The following is a 20,010-nucleotide window of genomic DNA, read 5'->3' on the forward strand; positions in this document are numbered from 1 at the left end:
CCTGGAGGAAGAACGCCTCATCTTCCGCCTCGGAACACTTCAACCCCAGGGCATCAATGTTGACTTCAACAGTTTCCTCATTTCCCCTTCCCCCACCTCACCCTAGTTCCAAATTTCCAGCTCAGCACTGTTCCCATGACTTGTCCTACCTGCCTATCTTTTCCACCTATCCACTCCACCCTCCTCCCTGACCTATCACCTTCATCTCCTCCCCCACTCACCTATTGTACTCGATGTTACTTTCTCCCTACCCCCACCCTCCTCTAGCTTATCTCTCCACGCTTCAGGCTCTCTGCCTTTATTCCTGATGACGGGCTTTTGCCCGAAACATCGATTTTACTGCTCCTTGGATGCTGCCTGAACTGCTGTGCTCTTCCAGCACCACCACTACACTACAAGAGTCCTTGAATGCAATATATTGAGGACCAGACACAACCTATAGCAGCTGTGCTTTGTGAGGCTGGATCATGGATAGCTGGAGGGTAATGTAATGGGAGACCACTCTGAAACTCACTCACTATGTATTTTTAAGTAAACCTCAATAGTTAATGGTGTTCACTTAAGCAAATAGGGCAGGAATTCAGGCGCGTCAAACTTGTTCAGGGTCTGCTGAGTCCTGTCTGAACAGGAACTGCCTAAACAACAATAACAACTTGCACTTAACATAAAAACATCCGAACATTTTTCACCGATGCATGATTAAACTGGAAACACTGAGCCAAAGGAGAAGGGTGACCCACTTTGAGAAACGTGGACAGTGAAGTGACAGGGTTTTAAGAACAGAATTGCCCAGGTGGAGCCAATGGTGGTGGGGGCAGTGGTGACAAGAACCCTCTTCTGAATTTTAAAGGGGGATTCTTCCCCTTCCCTTCAGGCCAATGTCTCTGTTTTTGGTATCCTTGAATTGAGAAGAGGCATTTGTGAAATGTAAGACCTCTGTCCCATTCAGTATGATGCGTCTATTCTCATTTTCTGATAGCCCATAGTAGCACACAACATGTCTTCCTCGCCGACAGCAATGGTTCTCCTGTCTTTTGGCAAGGGACCAACCCAATAATGAGTCTCCTCACAGCTTGGGTTAGGACCACAGCCTGTGGCAATAGACCATGTTCCATCTATCCTTCGGAGCGATGCCATGGTGTTGGACTGGAATGGACAAAGTTAAAAATTGCACAACACCAGATTATTTTCCGAAAGGTTTTATTTGGAAGTACAAGCTTACAGAGTACTGCTCCTGCATCAGTGCTCTGAAAGCTTGTACTTCCAGATAAACCTGTTGAACTATAGCCTGGTGTGGAGTGATTTTTCACTTCAGAGGGATGAGCAGCCCTGTAGTAATATTCAGCGTTCAGTCCTTTTTCAGCACTTTTTGATCCCGTACACAATCTCATTGTTCTTTGTTCCACTCACAGCATTGGGATGTTCTTTTTGTAGTGAGTAAACTGGACAAGCAAATGAAGATGTGAAGATGAGCAAGTCTTTCCTCAGCGTCCGACTGTAATGACACATACTAAGCTTTCAAACCATCACATTCAGCCTAAGAATATTCTAGATGTGTCTTCTAAACCCTTTAACCTACACTCCATTTGAGAGCTTACCATACCACTTGACTGGTCACCACATTATAGGAAGGATATGGAAACATTGGAAAGGTTGCAGCAGAGATTTACCAGAGTGTTGCCTGGTATGGAGGGAAGGTCTTATGAGGAAAGGCTGAGGGACTTGAGGCAGTATTCATTAGAGAGAAGAAGGTTGAGAGGTGACTTAATAGAGACATACAAGATGAGAAACGTATTAGATAGGACAGTGAGAGCCTCTTTCCTTGGATGGTGATGGCTAGCACAAGGGGGCATAGCTTTAAATTGAGGGGTGATAGGTATAGGTTAGATGTCAGAGGTAGTTATTTTACTCAGAGAGTAGTAAGGACATAGAATTCCCTGCCTGCAACAGGAGTAAACTTGCTAACATTAAGGGCATTTTGATGGTTATTGGATAAACATATGGATGATAATGGAATAGAGTAGGTTAGATGGGCTTTATATTGGTTTCACAGGTCGGCGCAACATCGAGGGCCGAAGGGCCTGTACTGCACTGTAATGTTCTCTGTTCTAAGCGCCCAGGAACTGCAAAACAAGCTTTTACTGGATCAAATTTAATAAAACTTACTCTCTAGATCCATAGGAACAGCCAAGTTTATTCCCCACAATTCCCCTCGGTGTAAACATTGTTTTAACGATGTAGGAATCTGGAAATTACTTTGACTCTTGTGGAAGAGAGAAATAAGGCACCAAGGTAAGTGCACTTAATTAACCAGCAACATGTTACACAATTTGGGATTTCCAGCGTTTGGAAGAATTTCTTGATCATAATTCATACCTTCTCAGTCTCAGTCTGGAGCTCTGTCACTTGTTCCTCCTTGTTCTTTAACTGAGTCATGAGTTCCTTTTCTCTTTCCATCCATGGTGAAATGACCATGATCCCACAGCTGCAGTTGTGAGATAGCAGTCGTTGTAATGTGCTGCTGTGGCAACGAAAAGAATTTAAAACAAATTCAAAATTTAAGTTAAATACCTCAAACTCTGTTAAATCACAAGCTTCCATACACAGATATTGTTTGTCTAAAAGAGTGTAGCTATTATAACTTCAGATACCAGACGCAATGCAAAGAGTTAGGTGGACTCAGTGGATTTAAAGAACTTGCATATATTTAGGCACTTGCACAACTTCACAGTCTCTCAAACTGCCTTAGGGTTAGTACATATCAGATTGCAGCTGTTGTTAACATGTGTGATAATTGGCAGCCAAATTGTTCACAGCAAATGTCCCAGAGACAAGATAAATTGCCTGATAATTTATTTTTACTGAAATTGGTTGGAACATTTATTGAAAAAAGCAGGGGGACACCTCTAGTTTTCTTTGAAACAGTCCCAAAGGAACTTCAACAACCCAAGGAAAAAAACTGGGATTCAACTTGTCACCAAACTGTTGACAGACATTGGCTGGGATTGCAAAATATAAAATGGTGAGGAATAAATTAAGCGGTTTCACCACCATCAAGGGTATAGCTATAATTTTCTCTTAAGTCAGAGGTATTTGCCTTCCATTTAAAGAATGTTTTGAGACATATAGCAATTGTGGTGTGACAGAGAGTTAGGAGAAAGTGCCCGAGGATGGAAATGGTTTAATGTAACATGATAAACTGTTTACAAAGCAATTTCATAACCTATGGCAGAAACTGTAATCCAGTGTTTACTGCAAAGTGTGTTGCTTTTAAAACCCAGGAGAAACAACAGCAGCAGAGTAACGGTGGGATTATAGTACCATGAGGGGAGACTGAGGATGCATTTACCCAACAACTATAGAGCTACATTTAATGATTTCACTCAGCACTTATTAAAATTATTTATTCAGGGGGTGTGGACATCGCTGGCTGGGCCAAAATTCATTATTGTCCATCATTATTTGCCCTTTACAAGGGCATTGGAGCTGCCTTTTCGACCCATGCCAATCGGTGGGTTATAAGGACACCCATAGTACAGTTCAAGGATTTTGATCCAGTGACTGTGAGGGATTAGCAATGCAGTTCCAAGTCATGGCAACGTAAAAGACTACATTTTGTTTTTTTTAAAACAACTATAAACTGAATTGCACGCTGGCCTGCTATAATTGGAATACAAGGAAAGTGGTTTGCAACTTGAAATCAAGTGTTACATATTCTTGAGCTTTGCAATACAACGTTGCTTTTCTGAAGCAGTAAGTGGGGGAACTTGAGATTGAATGGCACTGACAATCTTTCAAGTTAAGAAAATTCTACCTGACAATAGCCCTCTGATTGACTGAGCTGCAGAATGTTAAAATGTTGCACAAGGCAACAGCAGTAGAAGGTGACAAACATCTAGAGTCTGCAGACCAAGAGCAACCTTCGCTTCCCCTTCTCGTGGGGGAAGAGACAGACGAACCAAGGAAGTTTTAAAAAACAGAATCCACACAGGGAAGACCCAAGTTCACCTGATCAGCCATCAAATCGAAGGATGACTGTCACTGTACAGATAACAGCATATCATCATTGCAAAAATCAATATGCCTGTGGGGAAAGCAACTTTCCACCTTGCAGTGTAGACTTTCAATTGCTGGAATTTTGTTTACGCTTCCCAAAAGAGAGAGAGAGAGAGAGAGAGGGACAGATACAGAGACAGAGACAGAGAAAGATTTGTTTTCAGATGCTAGGTAACATCATCAGAAAGAGTCTGCGATCGAGCGGTGGTGGTATGTCCCGCCTCTCTATCTATAGGTCTTGGTTTCTTAAGGTGGGTGATGTCATTTCCGGTTCCTTTTTTCAAGGGAAGGTAGATAGGGTCTAAATCGATACGTCTATTGATGGAGTTCTGGTAAGAATACCATGCTTCTAAGAATTCTCATGCGTATTTTTGTTTCGCCTGACTTAGGATGTGTATGTTATCCCAGTCAAAGTTGTGTCCTTCTTTGTCTGTATGTGCAGAAACTAGAGAGAGTGGGTCATGTCTTTTGGTGGCCAGTAGGTGTTCACGTATCCTGGTGGCAAGTTTCCTGCTAGTTTGTCCAATGTAGTGTTTTTTTATACAGTTCTTGCATGGCATTTTGTGAATGCCGTTAGGTTCATTAGTCACTGTCTAGGTGTGTTAGGTTGGTGGGCTACCATGATGCCAAGGGGTCTGAGTAGTCTGGAAGTCATTTCTGATATGTCTTCAATGTAAGATAACGTAGCTATAGCTTTTGGTTGCGTTGTGTCTGCTTGTTTGGAGAAAAAGAGGAACAGACAGTCTGTGTGTGTGTGCGCATGTGCGCATGACAGAGAGAGAGATTAATCTTTTGTCTGTCTTAATCGTGATTCAGTTTGATCATTGAAGTTGATGTTTGGGGATTTGAAGCAGTTTTGTTTAAGTGGACTGCAAGGTGGGCCAGCACTGTTGCCTTGCAGCACCAGAGACCCGGGTTCGATTCCTTCCTTTGGCGGCTGTTTGCAGAGTCTGCATGTTCTTTCCATGTCTGAGTGGATTTCCTCCCACAGTCCACAGATGTGCAGGCTAGGTGAATTGGCCCTGCTCAAAATTGCCCAGTTGTGTCCAGGGATGAGCAGGTTTGGTGGGTTAGATATGGTACAAACCACATGTGGAGGAGAAGGGATGGGATGCTCTATGGAGGGTCAGTGCAGACTCGATGGGCTGAATGTCCTCTATACTGTAGGCCATTTTACAAAGTTGCATAAATTAGAAATTCTCTGTTTTCACTGTTCTTGTTAAAGTTAAGTGCACCACGATAAAGAATGCTTTCTTCGGATACAAATTGCTTTTGCCCTGAGTAGCAGTCAGTCATTTAGATGGTCTTATTAGGATTTTATGCATGCATACACTTTGTGAAGGTTTGTGGCACAATTATCGGTGCACACCTTTGAGTTAAGTCACGACAATGGAGCAGGAGCTCGGAAGGGAACCTGCTGCTGTATCGTTCTATGTGAACGCAAACCATGTGGTTCTTTTCAAGAATAATAAAACTATTTTCAATCCAAATGCACTGGAACATCAAGAATTCTGATACCACTGGAGAAACCATTCTGGTCGAAACAATTTTTCAAACTTAGGCTGACACCAGGCAGAGTGCAGTGAAAATCTTTAGAGAAAGCAGCATTGTGTTCCTTCACTGGTTTATGTCTTAAGATCCTGTGTAAATTACTCATGTTGGTTAATGCAACAAGAGCTGGACAATATCCAGGCTCGAGTTGAAAAGTGACAAGTTAATATTTGCACCACATAGTACTCAGCTATGACCAGCTCCAATAGAAACAATCTAATCATTGCCCCTTACATTCAATGGTGTTACCATCGCTGAACTATCAACATCTTGGGGGTTACCCTTGATCAGAAACTGAACTAGATTTGTCACATAAACACAGTGGCTACAAGAGCAAGTCTGAGGTTAGCAATACTACAGCGGGGCGAAAGTGAGGACTACAGATGCTGGAGATTAGAGTCGAGAACGTGGTGCTGTAAAAGCACAGCAGGTCAAGCAGCATCGAAGAGCAGGAAAATCGACGTTTTGGGCAAAAGCCCTTCATCAGGAATACTACCTCGTCTAACTCACATCCAGAGTCTCCAAAGCTTTTCACCACCTACAAGGCACAAGTCAGGAGTGTGATGGAATACTCCCAATTACCTAAATGGGTGCAGCTCCAGCAACATTCAAAGCTTGACACCATCCAAGACAAGAGCTGAAAATGTGTTGCTGGAACAGCGCAACAGATCAGGCAGCATCCAAGGAACAGGAGAATCGACGTTTCGGGCATAAGCCCTTCTTCAGGAAGGGCACCATCCAAGACAAAACAGCCCACTGGATTGGCACCACATCTACAAGTATCCAGTGCCAACACTCCATACATGCTGCTGCTGCTCTTATCAACAAGATGATAAATTCACCAATGTTCATGAGACAGCATCTTCCATGACCACTTCCATATAGATGACCAAAGGCAGCAGATACATGGGAACACCAGGCCCTGCAAGTTCCCTTCCAAGCCACTCACCATCCGGACTTGGAAATATATTGTCATCCCTTCACTGTCACTGGGACAAAATCCTAGAATTTCTTCCTAATGGGCAGCTGTTCAAGAACACAGCTCACCACCACCTTAACAAAGGGCATATGGGGAGGGGCTATGAAAGCTGGCCAGCTAGTGGTTCCCATGTCCCATGAATGAACTAAGAAAAGAGTCAACCTAAGAACTCAAGATTTGTAGACTCCATTTGTTCTCCTCTATGCTTCCATTTTCTTTCTAATTGATGGAAAACACTTAACTGGAACAAACGGGAAATAGGAGTCATGACTCGAGGGTGTTCCCTTCACATGTTTGCAAGAAGCTTACCCTTCACTACTGCAGCCATCTCTATTCTGTTCCATCATCTGACACTGTTGACCCTCTGAACCTCTCTCTTCCTCCTCCTCATCAGAAGCAGCACACCCCTCGACTGCTCTGAGTAAATGTCCCTCATCTGTGGAAAAAACAGGATAGAGCAGGTACTCTCTAAAGACAGACGGGCGTAGACATTGCAAAGTTTCAGAAAGTACCGAATTTACTGTAATAATGGCAAAAATCAGCACAGTGACAGCAGCAATATATTTTTTGCTGTGCTGATTGTACAAATAGGGACATTAAAGATTTTATGCAGCCTGTCTTGGTTTGAAAGCCCAGAGCAAGGTTTTTAGACTTTACATTGACATCTTGAAAAGCTTTTTACCTTCATTACAGGAAGGATCTCCAATCTGCAAGCTGGAACATTCCCTGCTTTCCGAGGTTGAATCTGCTTTTCCTGTGGGAGGACTCCGTGTTTGTTGGAATGAGGGACTCCAGTTATTCTGCCTATAGCTGCAATATTTGTGCAAGTGTTGGGAGTGGTTCAGCAGAGCTGGGTCCCTTCTGCCTTGACCTTCTTGTGACCTTGATAAAGAACAAGTTATAGCATTTATCAGTAATGGCAGGTCAGTCTCCTCAGTTTGAATGGGTGGGTGGGCGAGATGTTCCTTTGCAGCAAATCCTTAGTTTCAGATCATCTCGTGTTAACTTCAAAGCTATTCTGACAACTCAGAACTCATTGTCATAACTGCAGCAGTTTTACTCCTTTTTCTTGTGGTATGGGCAGCGTTAACAAGACCACGTTTTGTGGGTTAGACGGTGGCTCAGTGATTAGCACCACTGCCTCACAGCGCCAGGAAACCGGGTTAGACTCTCGGGTGACTTGTGTGGAGTTTGCACATTCTCCCCGTGTCTGCGTGAGTTTCCTCCCACTGTCCAAAGATGTACAGGTTAGGTGGATTGGCCACGCTAAATTGCCTATCGTGTCCAGGATGTACAGGCTAGGTGGATTAGCCATAGGAAATGCAGGGTTATGGGGCTGGGGTAGAGGATGGGTCTGGGTGTAATGCCCTTCAGATGGTTGGTATAGACTCACTGGGCCGAATGACCTGCTTCCACACTGCAGGGATTTTATGACTCCATGTTTAGGGGCTATTTCTAGTTACCGTCGGGTGGTGAGCTGTCTTCTTGAATTCCTACCCGAGAGGTAAAACACCAGCAACAAAACAGTAATATTTGGAAATGTTCTGATGATATTGACCAGCTGTACACTGCAGTCTGAAGGTTGATTCTCAAGTATATAAAAGGAAGAATGCCTTGTAGTGCAGTGATAATGCCCTGAACTTAGGTGTGGGTTCAAAATCTAACTGCTCCAGAGGTTTGTCATTATGTGCCCAAACAAGTTGAATAAGAAAAAAAAGAGAATGGTGGAGAAACTTTGCATGTCTGGCAATAGCTGTGGAGAGAGAGAAACATTTTTAGCCCAATAAGAATCTTCTTCAGAGCTGGTTCTGAAGTTCTCTTATTCTGAAAAGTCATAAGAACACAAGATCTAGGAGCATGAGCAGCTCAGGTCCTTGAGTGAATCTGATATTTAACACAATCATGGCTGATCTCATCTCAGCTTCAACTTCACTTCCCTGCCTGATCTCCACAACCCTTCAAATTTATTACTAATTACCAGACTACACCTCAAGACTTGAAACATTAACTGTTTTTCTCTCTCCACAGATGCTGCCAGGCCTGCTGAATTTCTTGAGCATTTGTTTCAGGTTTCCAGAATCTGCAGTATTTTCCCTTTGTTTGAGACCGAATAAAAATATCTAGGACATAAGGTGGACTATTGTATCAAATTTGCCATTCCACTGTTGTTTTCCTTCTCAGCGATATCCTTTAACTACTGAAATGATTATTACAGGTGTTTTTTTTCAGATTTATTCATACAAGAGTTAAATTGTTGTGGTATGTAGGTTCACATAAGTGAGTTCCTTCCCCTGCAGGAAATCAGTGAACCTGTCAAATCCTTCTCAGCAATCTAGTTTTCTTTTTGCTGCAGTCAGTTAGTTCACAAATTATCAAAAGGGCTCAGAAACAAAAACAGAAACTGCTGGAAAAGCTCAGCAGGTCTGGCAGCATCTGTGGAGAGAAATCGGAGTTAATATTTCGGGTCCAGTGACCATTCCTCAGTTCGGATTTGTTTCTGATTTCCAATGTCTGCAGTACTTCCAGTTAATCAAAAGTATTCAATTCAACTCCAAAGTTAGCCACCAGGATACATGAACGCCAGCTAGCCACAAAAAAGACATGACCCTCTCTCCCTCGTAGCCCTACACACGGATGAAAAAAAACACCATTTTGACTGGGACAACACATTTATCCTGGGTCAGGCTAAGCAAAGACATGCCAGAGAATTCCTAGAGGCCTGGCACTCCAACCACAACGCCATAAACAAATGCATAGATCTAGATGCCATCTATGAACCCCTCAGAAAACGAACAGGAAATGATATCACCACAAACCCCAGGAACCCCATCCAGGAGAAAAATATAAATAGAAAGTAGGAGACAACAGCTTCGCTTCACTTGGAGGTCGCCACTGATGATGTTACCTCGCCAGGTAATGAAACGTCTGGATATCAAACCTACAGCTCAGCGAGCAAACCTACACCCTACCCCTCAACTCCCAAGCTTGCTACGGTTGGATTTGAACTCCTTACAACAGTTTAGAAAACTATTTCTAGACCTTTCTTGCCTGCTTAGACTCCATGATGTTAAGCATGATTGCTCTGCTTTCTCTTTCGTGACAGTTCCCATCTGCAACACCAATGAAGTTCCCAAAGGGAACTATCATTTGTGAACTTTTGCAAAGAGTGAACTAGAGAAAAAGAATCAAGAGAGAAACTGCCAGATAAACTCAACAGGTCTGATAGCATGTGTGAAGAAAAAAATAGATTTAATGCTTCGAGTCCAGTGATCCTCATTCTTTGAGTTGTGTGTTTCTCCAGGAATTTCTGGTTTTATTTGTTTCAGATCTCCAGCATCCATGGTTCTTTGTTTTCTGGAAAGGCCATCAGGCCACAGTCCATCCTGTGAGCCCCGCAGTGCCCTTTCATCGGTATCTATGAGCACTGATGCTTGTGTCATTGAAGATTAATGTACAGAGACAGTCCAATCCAGAGGCTGCAAGTTAATACCTAATTATATGGATATGGTGTGATAAGTATCACTCTGACACAGCTGTGGAAGCACTCCATTCACTGGTATGTCATGTTTTCAATGATACCATATCTCTAACTCGTGCCAGCCTGGTTCAATATAACATATTCATCCAGACATAGTGGCACTTGGCCCCTGTGGCATCAACTGGGGGGAAGTGGTCTTTACAGCTGCTGAGTTGGCACAACCAGAATTCTATCATCTATTTCAAGGAAAGCTACAGCAAGGTGTGAAGCAGCCAGTAAAAGCTGTATTTGCCTAAAAACAATGTTGTTCTTTCAAGAGCACAATGTGGTTAGCATGTTTATAACTTCATGATGTCCAAACTCTTTTGGTTCTCTTGTGTGTTAGGTGTCTCCACTCGTACTAAAGAGCAAAAGAACAATACAGCACAGGAATGGGTCCTTCAGCCCTCCAAGCCTGCGCCAACACATTTTGCCCTTCTATACTAAAACTGTCTTCACTTACAGGATCCATAAATCTCTATTTCCTTCCCATTCATGGATTCATCCAGGTGTTTCTTGAATGCTGCTATTGTGTCTGCTTCCACCACCTCCTCTGGTAGCGTATTCCAGGCACTCACCACCACTCTTACAGGTTCCTACTGTCCCTTGTAACCTTTATTCATCCTAAAGTAAGGCTCTCTCACTCTCTTCTGCACTCAAAATTCATTATTTACAGCTGAATGCACATCTTACTGAATACAGCTTTCTTAAGAGGAGTGTTTCACTTCTGCTTCATCATGTACTTCTCTCTCATACTCTCCACTACTGTCCATGCGGCGATATAATCTCCATTATCAACATTAGCACATTCACATTCCGGTTTAACACAACACCTTGAGGAACATAGGCATTGCCCTTACCACTGAGCCAGGTGGTCCAGCTTCAAGTCTCACTTGCCCAGGAGGTACGGCATACAATTGTCTAATCAGGTTGACTACAATTACTATACTGCAGTATTCGCTGACTGGCTTCCACCTCTTCCCAGACATACTACAATACTGATCTTTGAGGATGGGGAGAATGATATCACTTCCACTTCAGTGATCCCCAACAGGAACTGAGAGCTAGGCTGACTCATCAATTGCCTTCAAATCCAAACCTAGATGTAATGTTTCCTTTCGCAGTCCTTTTCCATGCTATCTTCTTTCAGTTATCAGTGGTTTGAGAGGCCCTTTTATCCCTCCTCATTTTAACTGTATATATCATTGAATTTCTGCATCTGCCACAATTTTCTGTTCCCTGCACAAGTACAAATCAGCACCTGAGACTTTGAGGAATTATGCCAATGAACTGATCCGAGAAAGCTACAAATTCTCTTCCCATCACCATGATCTCATAACCTTCATAAAGTGAACTGCATCAGAAGATACATGTCAGGTCATTTGGAATGTGTGATGTAAACTCAGCATCACTGAGTCCCATACCACTTTGTTGTAACTAAAGTAACATGGACTTGGTTTGAAAAAAATTTAATTTTGGTTAAAGAAATCACTTTGCCCCCAGTGGACTCCACCTTTCAAATACAAAGTTCACTGTCTTTCTACGAATTCATTTTGTTCTTTTTTTTTCGAAAATGAGTCCTATATCCTGATCGGAACCATTCTTCAGACAACCTGTTCCAAGTGTTGACTGCCTTCGGTGTCAAGAAATTCAGTGGATTAGAGAAGTATATTGTGAGTGCAAAGGACAGAATTATACAACAATAACGCTAAGGTCGCTGGAGTTGTGGAAAGTGACGAAGGATGTTGCAGGTTACGGAAGGACATAGATAAGCTGCAGAGCTGGGCTGAGAGGTGGCAAATGGAGTTTAATGTGGAAAAGCGCGAGGTGATTCACTTTGGAAGTAGCAACAGAAATAAAGAGCACTGGGCTAATGGTAAGATTCTTGGCTGTGCAGATGAGCAGAGAGACCTCAGTGTCCATGTACATAGATCCCTGGAAGTTGCCAACCAGGTTGATAGGTTTGTTAAGAAGGCATACGGTGTGTAGATGGATTGAGCTTCAGAGCCATGAGGTTATGTTGCAGCTGTACAAAACTCTGGTGCGGCCGCAGTTGGAGTATTGCATACAGATCTGGCCACTACATTATAAGAAGGATGTGGAAGCTTTGGAAAGGGTTCAGAGGAGATTTACTCAGATGTTGCCTGGTATGGAGGGAAAGTCTAATGAGGGATTTGAGGCTGGTTTCGTTAGAGCGAAGGTTGACAGGTGACTTAATTGAGACATATAAAATAATCAGAGGGTTAGATAGGGTGGACAGTGAGAGCCTTTTCCCTTGATAGTGATGGCTAACCCGAGGGGATGTAGCTTTAAATTGAGGGGTGATAGATATAGGACAGATGTCAGAGGTAGTTTATTTACTCAGAGAGTAGTAGGGGTGTGAAACGCACTGTCTGCAACAGGAGTAGACTCACCAACTTTAAGGGCATTTAAATGGTCATTGGATAAACATATGGATGAAAATGGAATAGTGTAGGTTACATCGAATTCAGGTTATTTCCACAGTTCAGTGCAATATCAAGGGCCGAAGGGCCTATACTGCACTGTAATGTTCTAGTATTCTAAAAGGAGAATTTCCTCATGGAGGGAATGAATGTCAAACATATAGACAAAAGATGTGACTGAAAACTCATTGTGTTTCCATACAACAAAGATTCTGATTTCTGCTGTTACATATTCTCATCTCACACTTCTTTGTGCGGACACTGGAGAATCTTTCATTTTGCCTTGTGAGGTGAGTAGTACATTTGCTGCATTCTCTATTGTGTAACTCAGTTGTTCAGTTGTGCTGACATTAGCAGACAATCTATGCCTCCTAATAGAATGTTACAAGTTGCTGTGGTTTCATGTAAATAAAGACCATTTTACAGACAGCTGATGGCAGCAGAAATCTCTTGCAAAACACTCAACAAGCCCAGACCATTTCACTCATCTTTAAAGTTGTGTACAATAGCACACTGCAGGTACTGTAATTGGTTGTGAAGAAATTGTGACTGTTTTATCAGCTGCCTTTTCCAAAGATGGATCACAATACGGACTGATTGCCAATTAGCCCCTTTCTGTTAGGGACAGGCTTCCAACATCAACTTATTACATTATTTCAGTTCCATTCTATTCAGCTACACTTCATGTTGGCCCATTCAATTTGATGCACGTTGATTTGCTTCGCTCCATTTAATATTATCAGCATAACATATATTTGGTCATTAATCTGTTTGTGAGAAGTTACTGTGCGCGATTTAGCTGATACATATCCTACATTATATCAGCGAAGTATTTAATTGGGTGTAAAATGTTTGGGACATTCTTTGATATTACATAGATTTACTGTTTCCTCATCTTTCATACATCTCACTCCATTCCATAAGATATAGGAGCTGAGTTAGGCCATACAGCCCATCGAGTTTACTCTGCCATTCGATCATAGCTGATATGTTTCTCAAACCCATTTTCCTGCATTCTCCACATAACCCTTGATCCCCTTACTAATGAAGAAGCTCTTGATCTCTGACTTAAATACACTCAATGACTTGGTCTTCTCAGCCTTCTGAGGCCATGAGTTCCACAGATTCACCAACCTCTGGCAAATAAATTCTTCCTCTCGGTTTGAAAGGGGCATTACAGTATTTCACTGTGAGGCTGTGCCCTAGGGTGGTAGTCTTACCTACTCTTGAAAACATTTTCTCCATGTCCACTCGATGCAGGTCCCTCAGTCTTCTGTCAGTTTCAATGAGGGTTCCTTTCTCATCCTTCTAAACTCCAACAAGCGCAGTCCCAAAGAACATGGCATACTACTCCCTCACAGACAATCCAAACCAAACCACAGGATTGAACTTCTTGGTTGGTTGGTGGGGGGGGGAGATGTGGAGGGTTGGAGGAGGTGGGGGAAGTATTCTCTCACTTTCCCATCAAATCTTCAGGAGAGTCTAAGAGAAAGAGAGGACTGCAGACGCTGGAGATCAGAATCGAGAGTATGTTGCTGGAAAACCACAGCAGGTCAGGCAACATCAGAGGAGCAGGAGAATCAGGGCTTATGCTCGAAACGTCGGTTCTCCTGCTCCTCTGATGCTGCCTGACCTTCAGGAGAGTCTGTAAACATTGCACATTCCTTCAGACCGGGATCTCCAACAATCAACTGTTTGGCTAACCAAATGGCAGCTAGCAAATTCTGGTAACCACAGGACACTTGAATACAGTAAACCAGGTTTTGCTGCACTCCAATCTTTATCATTTCCAAAGCTGCAAACTGTGCTTTTAATTTGATAGAAACATCAACACCTACTTTCTGGCTGCTCCTTTTGGGACCTGCTAATGATTCCACCGAAGATGTCCATTGATCCATTGGTGTTACCACAAAGCACACAAGTCACACCTGTCAATGGTCGTAAGTCCTCCAAGATTGATCACAGCTCTCTAGAGCCAATATGGTCAGAGCTGCATGTGCCGGGGAACTCCATCCCTTAGAAGTAGCCCAGGCCACTCACCATCCTGGCCTGGAAATACACAGTTGCTGAGTCAAAATCCTGGAGCTTCTTCTCTAATGTCACTGTGGATGTACCTACACATTAAGGAATGTAGCTATTCAATCTGGCAGCTCAACACCAACTTCACATGGGCAATTAGGAAGGGCATTTACTGGCCGAGTCTGTGAAGCACCCGTATCATCAATGAGTTGTAAAAAAGTCTCTCTCAGTAAATCGCTTTTGGTTTTAAAGTCATTATTCATTTATAATTCAATATGAACAATTCGAATTGGAACTCTCTCTCTCTCTCTCTCTCTGACTTTATGGGTGTACCCACAAGCCCAGGACTGCAACAATTTGAGAAGGCAACTTGCCATCACCATGTCAGGAGCAACCAGGGATGGCTTGGCCAATGACGCGCACATGCCATGAACAAATAAAACAAAATTAAGTGGCTCCTTTTGGAAGGCAATGTTTAGATTTGGAGTCAAATGGATAAGGAACATATATATGAGACATGATTTGGAGGTGCCGGTGTTGGACTGGGGTGTACAAAGTTAAAAAGTTTGAATACCATGATAGTTTCATGATATTCAAACAGATGAAAGACTCAACAGACAATCAAGGTATTTTTCAATGTATAATTTCAGTTACATCACACTATAAATTTTTGCTATAAATTCCGTGTATTAGGATTGAGCCCTCCACTATCACCTGATGAAGGAGCAACGCTCCGAAAGCTAGTGTGCTTCCAATTAAACCTGTTGGACTATAACCAGGTGTTGTGTGATTTTTAACTACATATATGAGACGTATTGTTTTTGAAATGATTTGGTTGAAATATTAGCAGACATTGATGTGGTAGTCTATAGTGTATTCATCATTGTTCATATGCCACATTATATTCACTACTGCAGGTCAAGTAAAAGGGAATGCAGAACTGCAGGACATGGATACTGGTCAATGAACTCATTTAATTAGCTGGAGGCAATGGCCTCCTCTTGTGCCGTAACCCTTCTGTGATTCTGAGAAGTTACACAATCTCTTTACGAGGCGATCAACAAACACTGTCTTTTATATTGACAACCACAACCTGACAATGAATTCCGAAAGGGGACACTTTCTCCAGGTAATTTCCAAAAAATACAATGACAAACCTGTTACAAACTCCAAAACATTTCCACAATTACAATGGGTAACATAAGAAGTCTTCACTCTCATACCTTCTATGTTACGGGGGCAAAGTGGAACTGGAGGCTGTGGCCCCCGGCTCTTGTCTGTCATTAGAGCCGAGAGCAGATGATTCAAACTGAGTGCATCTTTGGTAAGTGTACAGTACACATCTGAGCAGGCAACAGAAATAACTTGTATCTGAATGGTCTGAGGTGGTTTTCAAACAAGCTACCCCCCCGCCCCCCCCCCACCATCCTCACACAAAAAATAAGTTGAAGTCAATTAAATAAAAGCAAAATACTGCTGCAAATCTGAAATAAACGGAGAAAGTGCTGAAGAAACTCAGCAAGTCTGCCAGTATCTGTGGAGTGAGAGACGTAGTTAATGTTTCAGCTCTAATATGACTGATCTTTTGAACTGGTTCATTGGTCATTCACTTGCTGCAAGAGGTTGATCAGCTCATGGCTGATTTTGTGATGCAGAGTGGCACCAACAGTGTGGGCTTGATTCCTGCATTGGCTGAGTTTACCACAAAGGACTCTCTTCAATCTCTCCCCTCACCTGAGGCTTGAGACCCTCAGGTTAAACCGCCACCACACTCTCTGATGACAGATCAGCATTATGGTCAAGTAGAACTAGAATGACTTTACTTGTTCCAAAATCCAAGGGGCTCTGCTGTCAATTAGAAATGGAGTGTAAAGAATTCACTATGGACAGGATGCTGTTTCTCTTAATGTCTGATAAGAGGTATATTTTTAAAATCAACCTGTTCAGCTGTATTGTGACATTAGGATGGGGATTTGAGACTTTTAGTTCAGAGACAAGGAAACTACCACCATGCATAAGAATACCTTTGAGTGTGAAAAATACATTGATTTAAAAACAATGTGTTCAGATTTATTATGACATGTGGATGTAAACCTGGGGTTTCTGACTCAGAGGCAAGGACACAACCACTGTGCACTGCAGCAGTTCAGGATATAGAGTCATAGAGATGTACAGCATGGAAACAGACCCTTCGGTCCAACCCGTCCATGCCGACCAGATATCCCAACCCAATCTAGTCCCACCTGCCAGCACCCGGCCCATATCCCTCCAAACCCTTCCTATTTATATACCCGTCCAGATGCCTTTTAAATGTTGCAATTGTATCAGCTCCCACCACTTCGTCTGGCAGCTTATTCCATACAAGTACCATCCTCTGTGTGAAAACGTTGCGCCTTAGGTCTCTTTTATATCTTTTGATGTATTATGACACTGGGATGGTAAAATGGCTCTTCTGGCTCACAGGCAGGGACATTACCAGTGTGTACTGGAGCAGTTTGAGGTGTGATGTTGGAATGAATTAGGATGGGAACCTTAGTCTTCTGGCTCACAGGCAGGGACATTACCACTGCATTAGAACAGTCCCTGGGAATGAGAGAGAGTGTGCACTGACCTGTCCAGCTGTAGTTGGTCTTCCAGCTCCTGGAGCCGGCTCTCTAACAGAGGCAGCTGCCGGACTCTCCTCTCCAGCTCCTTCACGTTGCTCAGGGCGGCCCGGAGAGCGGAGGTCACCCTCTCGGCTTGAGCCCGGAGCCGGCCGTGCTCGGCTCGGAGGGCGGCGAGCCGGTGCTCCCGGTGCCCGAGGCGGCAGTGAGCGTCCCGCAGCTCCTGCTCCAGCTGCCGGTTCAGGCGCCTCGCCTCGTCCAGCTGACCGTCCCGGGACGAGCGGATCAGCTCCAGCTCCCGGAGCAGGTGGCGGGAGCCCGGGCAGCTCAGTCCGGGCGGCCGGGGCTCCTGGAGCTGCCGCCTCTGGTGCCTCGGAGCCCCGGGGAGGCCAGTGATGGCTTTGTGGAGGCCGACTTCCAGAGCCAGGCAGCGGGCATCGCTGCTCTGCAAGGCGCCCCGGAGATCCTCCACCAACTCCCGCAGGCTGGCATTCTCCAGCTCCCTCGCACTGGGATCTTGCTGTGCCCCGGGGCTCTCCTCCTCCTCCTCCTCCGCGCCTCCCTCCCGGGGTAGCTGGAAGGACACGCTCCTCTTTCTCCTCCTCCGGCGAGGACACCTCAGCTGGATCTGCCTCTCTATGTGCTCTGTCTCTTTACTGACGGGCAGCCGCAGCCCTGGCTCCCCCCGACCCAAGAGGCCGTGGAAAGGTTCGCACAGGAGGGCGTGGAAGTGCCGGAAGGTGACCGCCTCGGGCGGCCCTTCCACCCCATCCTCCAGCCCCAGCACAAAGCACAGAGCCCGAAAGTCCTCGCCCGACACCAGCCCGTCCCCCTCGTAGTCCAAGTGGTGGAAGATCTCCTGCAGGTACTGGTCAAGGCCGGTGGCCAACACCACAATCTCGTTGTCCACTTGGCCGCCCTCGGGGCCGAAGTGATGGGACAAGGCGCTGACCAACCACGAGGTCCTCCGGCCAGGGCCAGAGTCACTGCTTCCCAGCATGGTCAGGCAGCGAGTGAGGAAGGGAAATCTTCCAATTCACTTTTTAGCACCAAACTCCAAAAGACTAACGCAAAAAATTCATTGATAAAACCTAACTCCAAAAAATTACTGGAATAAAATTAAAAATGTAACTTCAAAAAAGACGCAGTGGAGAGGCCATCCGCAACATGTAAAAAAAAAGTTAAAAAAAGTTTTAGAAAATGTAATTTCAAAAGATAAATGTAAAAAAAGTTTATAAAAATGTAACTCCGAAAGATTAAGGTAAAAACATTAAAATGTAACTTTAAACGACAAAGCTGAAAGTATCTTTTTAAAACGTAACTCCAAATATAAATGTCAAAGATATCATTTCAAAATGTAACTCCAAAAGACTAATGTAAAAAAAGACTTTTAAAAATATAACTCCTAAAATAAATGTAAAAATAACTTTAAAATGTAACTCCAAAAAACTAATTTAAATTTTTAAAAAATATTACTCCAAAAGACCGATTTAAAAATATCATTTAAAACATGTAGCTCCAAAGATAAATGTTTAAAGAAATCTTAAAACGTAACTCCAAAAGATCAATATAAAAATATTGTTAAAAATATAACTCCAAAGAACTAATGTAAAAATATATATTTTTTAAAAATGTAACTCCAAAAGATTTATATAAAAAGTATCGTTCAAAAATGTAACTCCAACAGAAAAATGCACAAAAAATTAAAATATAACCCCAAAAGACAAGTAAAGCAAAATCTTTACAAAATGTAATTCCCAAAAGACAAATGCAAATATAAAATTCCCAGGAACTTTTCAAAGAAGAAAGATGTTGCACTCGCCACCATTGACACCATAAGATGGTATCTTCCGAAATATTGTCAGAAACGAATCTATGTTGATTGGAAACAGATTAAATCTCGGAGTAAATCTTCAAGTTTCTTCTTTGGAAGAAATGAGTATAAAGACTCTTCAAAACTTCGCCTATAGTCCAAGGTCTGTGAGCTGCTCTCCCGATGATTTTCCCGCTGCTGGTTCTGCAAATATTCGCGGGGAAGTTTTTAATTAAAGTTCAATTTCCCTGCAATTCTCATGGGACGCGCTCGCCGAGTGATGCTGAACTGAAGGGTGTCGGCGAGATGGTGAGAAGTGGTTTCCCCTGGGGTCCTAGCGCTGGAAATATTCAGTACAGTATCTATATGTGTGTGAGAGGCTCTGGCACGGAACCAATATGCGGTGCAAAAGCTTTGTAATCAGTGCAGAACAAAACAGATCTTGTCAGTGCCTCGCTTTGCTGAGTTTCCAACTTTACTAGAGCTTCCACTAATTACACGACAAATGAATTTGGAAAGTAGTCAGTGTGTGCACAAGGACAAATAGATTATAACCACAGTTGTGACCTTTAACCTCACAGAATAATCGTAATATTTACATAAAATGGTTTTGCATGAAGGACGACTTGCCTTCATGTAGCACTTTCGGTAGCCACTTATGATTTTGGACTGGGGTGTACAAAATTAAAAATCACACAACACCAGGTTATAATCCAACAGCGCTCTGAAAGCTAGTGCTTCCAAATAAATCTGTTGGACTATAACCTGGTGCTCTGTGATTTTATTTTAACATAGCCACTTAGGATATCTGGTCAGCATGGACGAGTTGGATCAAAGGGTATGTTTCCATGCTGTACATCTCTACAAATCCATGACATCCCAAAGCACTCTTCACTCAATGAAGGGTGGTCATTGTTGTAGGAAACACAGGAGCCAATTTGCACACAGCATGCTCCCACAAACAGCAATGTGATAGTTACCAGAGAAGTCATTCTGTGAAAAATGCGAGAGGCAAAATACACTGGATG

General features: G+C 43.2%; 1 protein-coding gene across 3 annotated transcripts in view; it reads right to left on the reverse strand.

The window, feature by feature from the left end:
* Window positions 1-18,353, reverse strand: part of LOC122563058 (EF-hand and coiled-coil domain-containing protein 1-like) — a 27,379-nt gene extending 9,026 nt beyond the window's left edge. The window contains exons 1-4 of one of the 3 annotated variants that reach the window (XM_043716411.1): window positions 17,178-18,349; window positions 7,269-7,468; window positions 6,896-7,022; window positions 2,377-2,518 (exon numbers count right to left, since the gene is read on the reverse strand). In XM_043716411.1, coding sequence (XP_043572346.1) covers window positions 2,377-2,518; window positions 6,896-7,022; window positions 7,269-7,468; window positions 17,178-18,169 — 1,461 coding nt within the window. In that variant the 5' untranslated portion in view covers window positions 18,170-18,349. Of the gene's footprint in view, window positions 1-2,376; window positions 2,522-6,895; window positions 7,023-7,268; window positions 7,469-17,177 lie in introns of all 3 variants that reach the window. The other 2 variants (XM_043716410.1, XM_043716412.1) reach the window with 2 other exon arrangements.
* Window positions 18,354-20,010: the final 1,657 nt, after the last annotated feature.

Source organism: Chiloscyllium plagiosum, chromosome 26 (genome assembly GCF_004010195.1).
Source record: "Chiloscyllium plagiosum isolate BGI_BamShark_2017 chromosome 26, ASM401019v2, whole genome shotgun sequence".
NCBI classification, from domain to species: Eukaryota; Metazoa; Chordata; class Chondrichthyes; order Orectolobiformes; family Hemiscylliidae; genus Chiloscyllium; species Chiloscyllium plagiosum.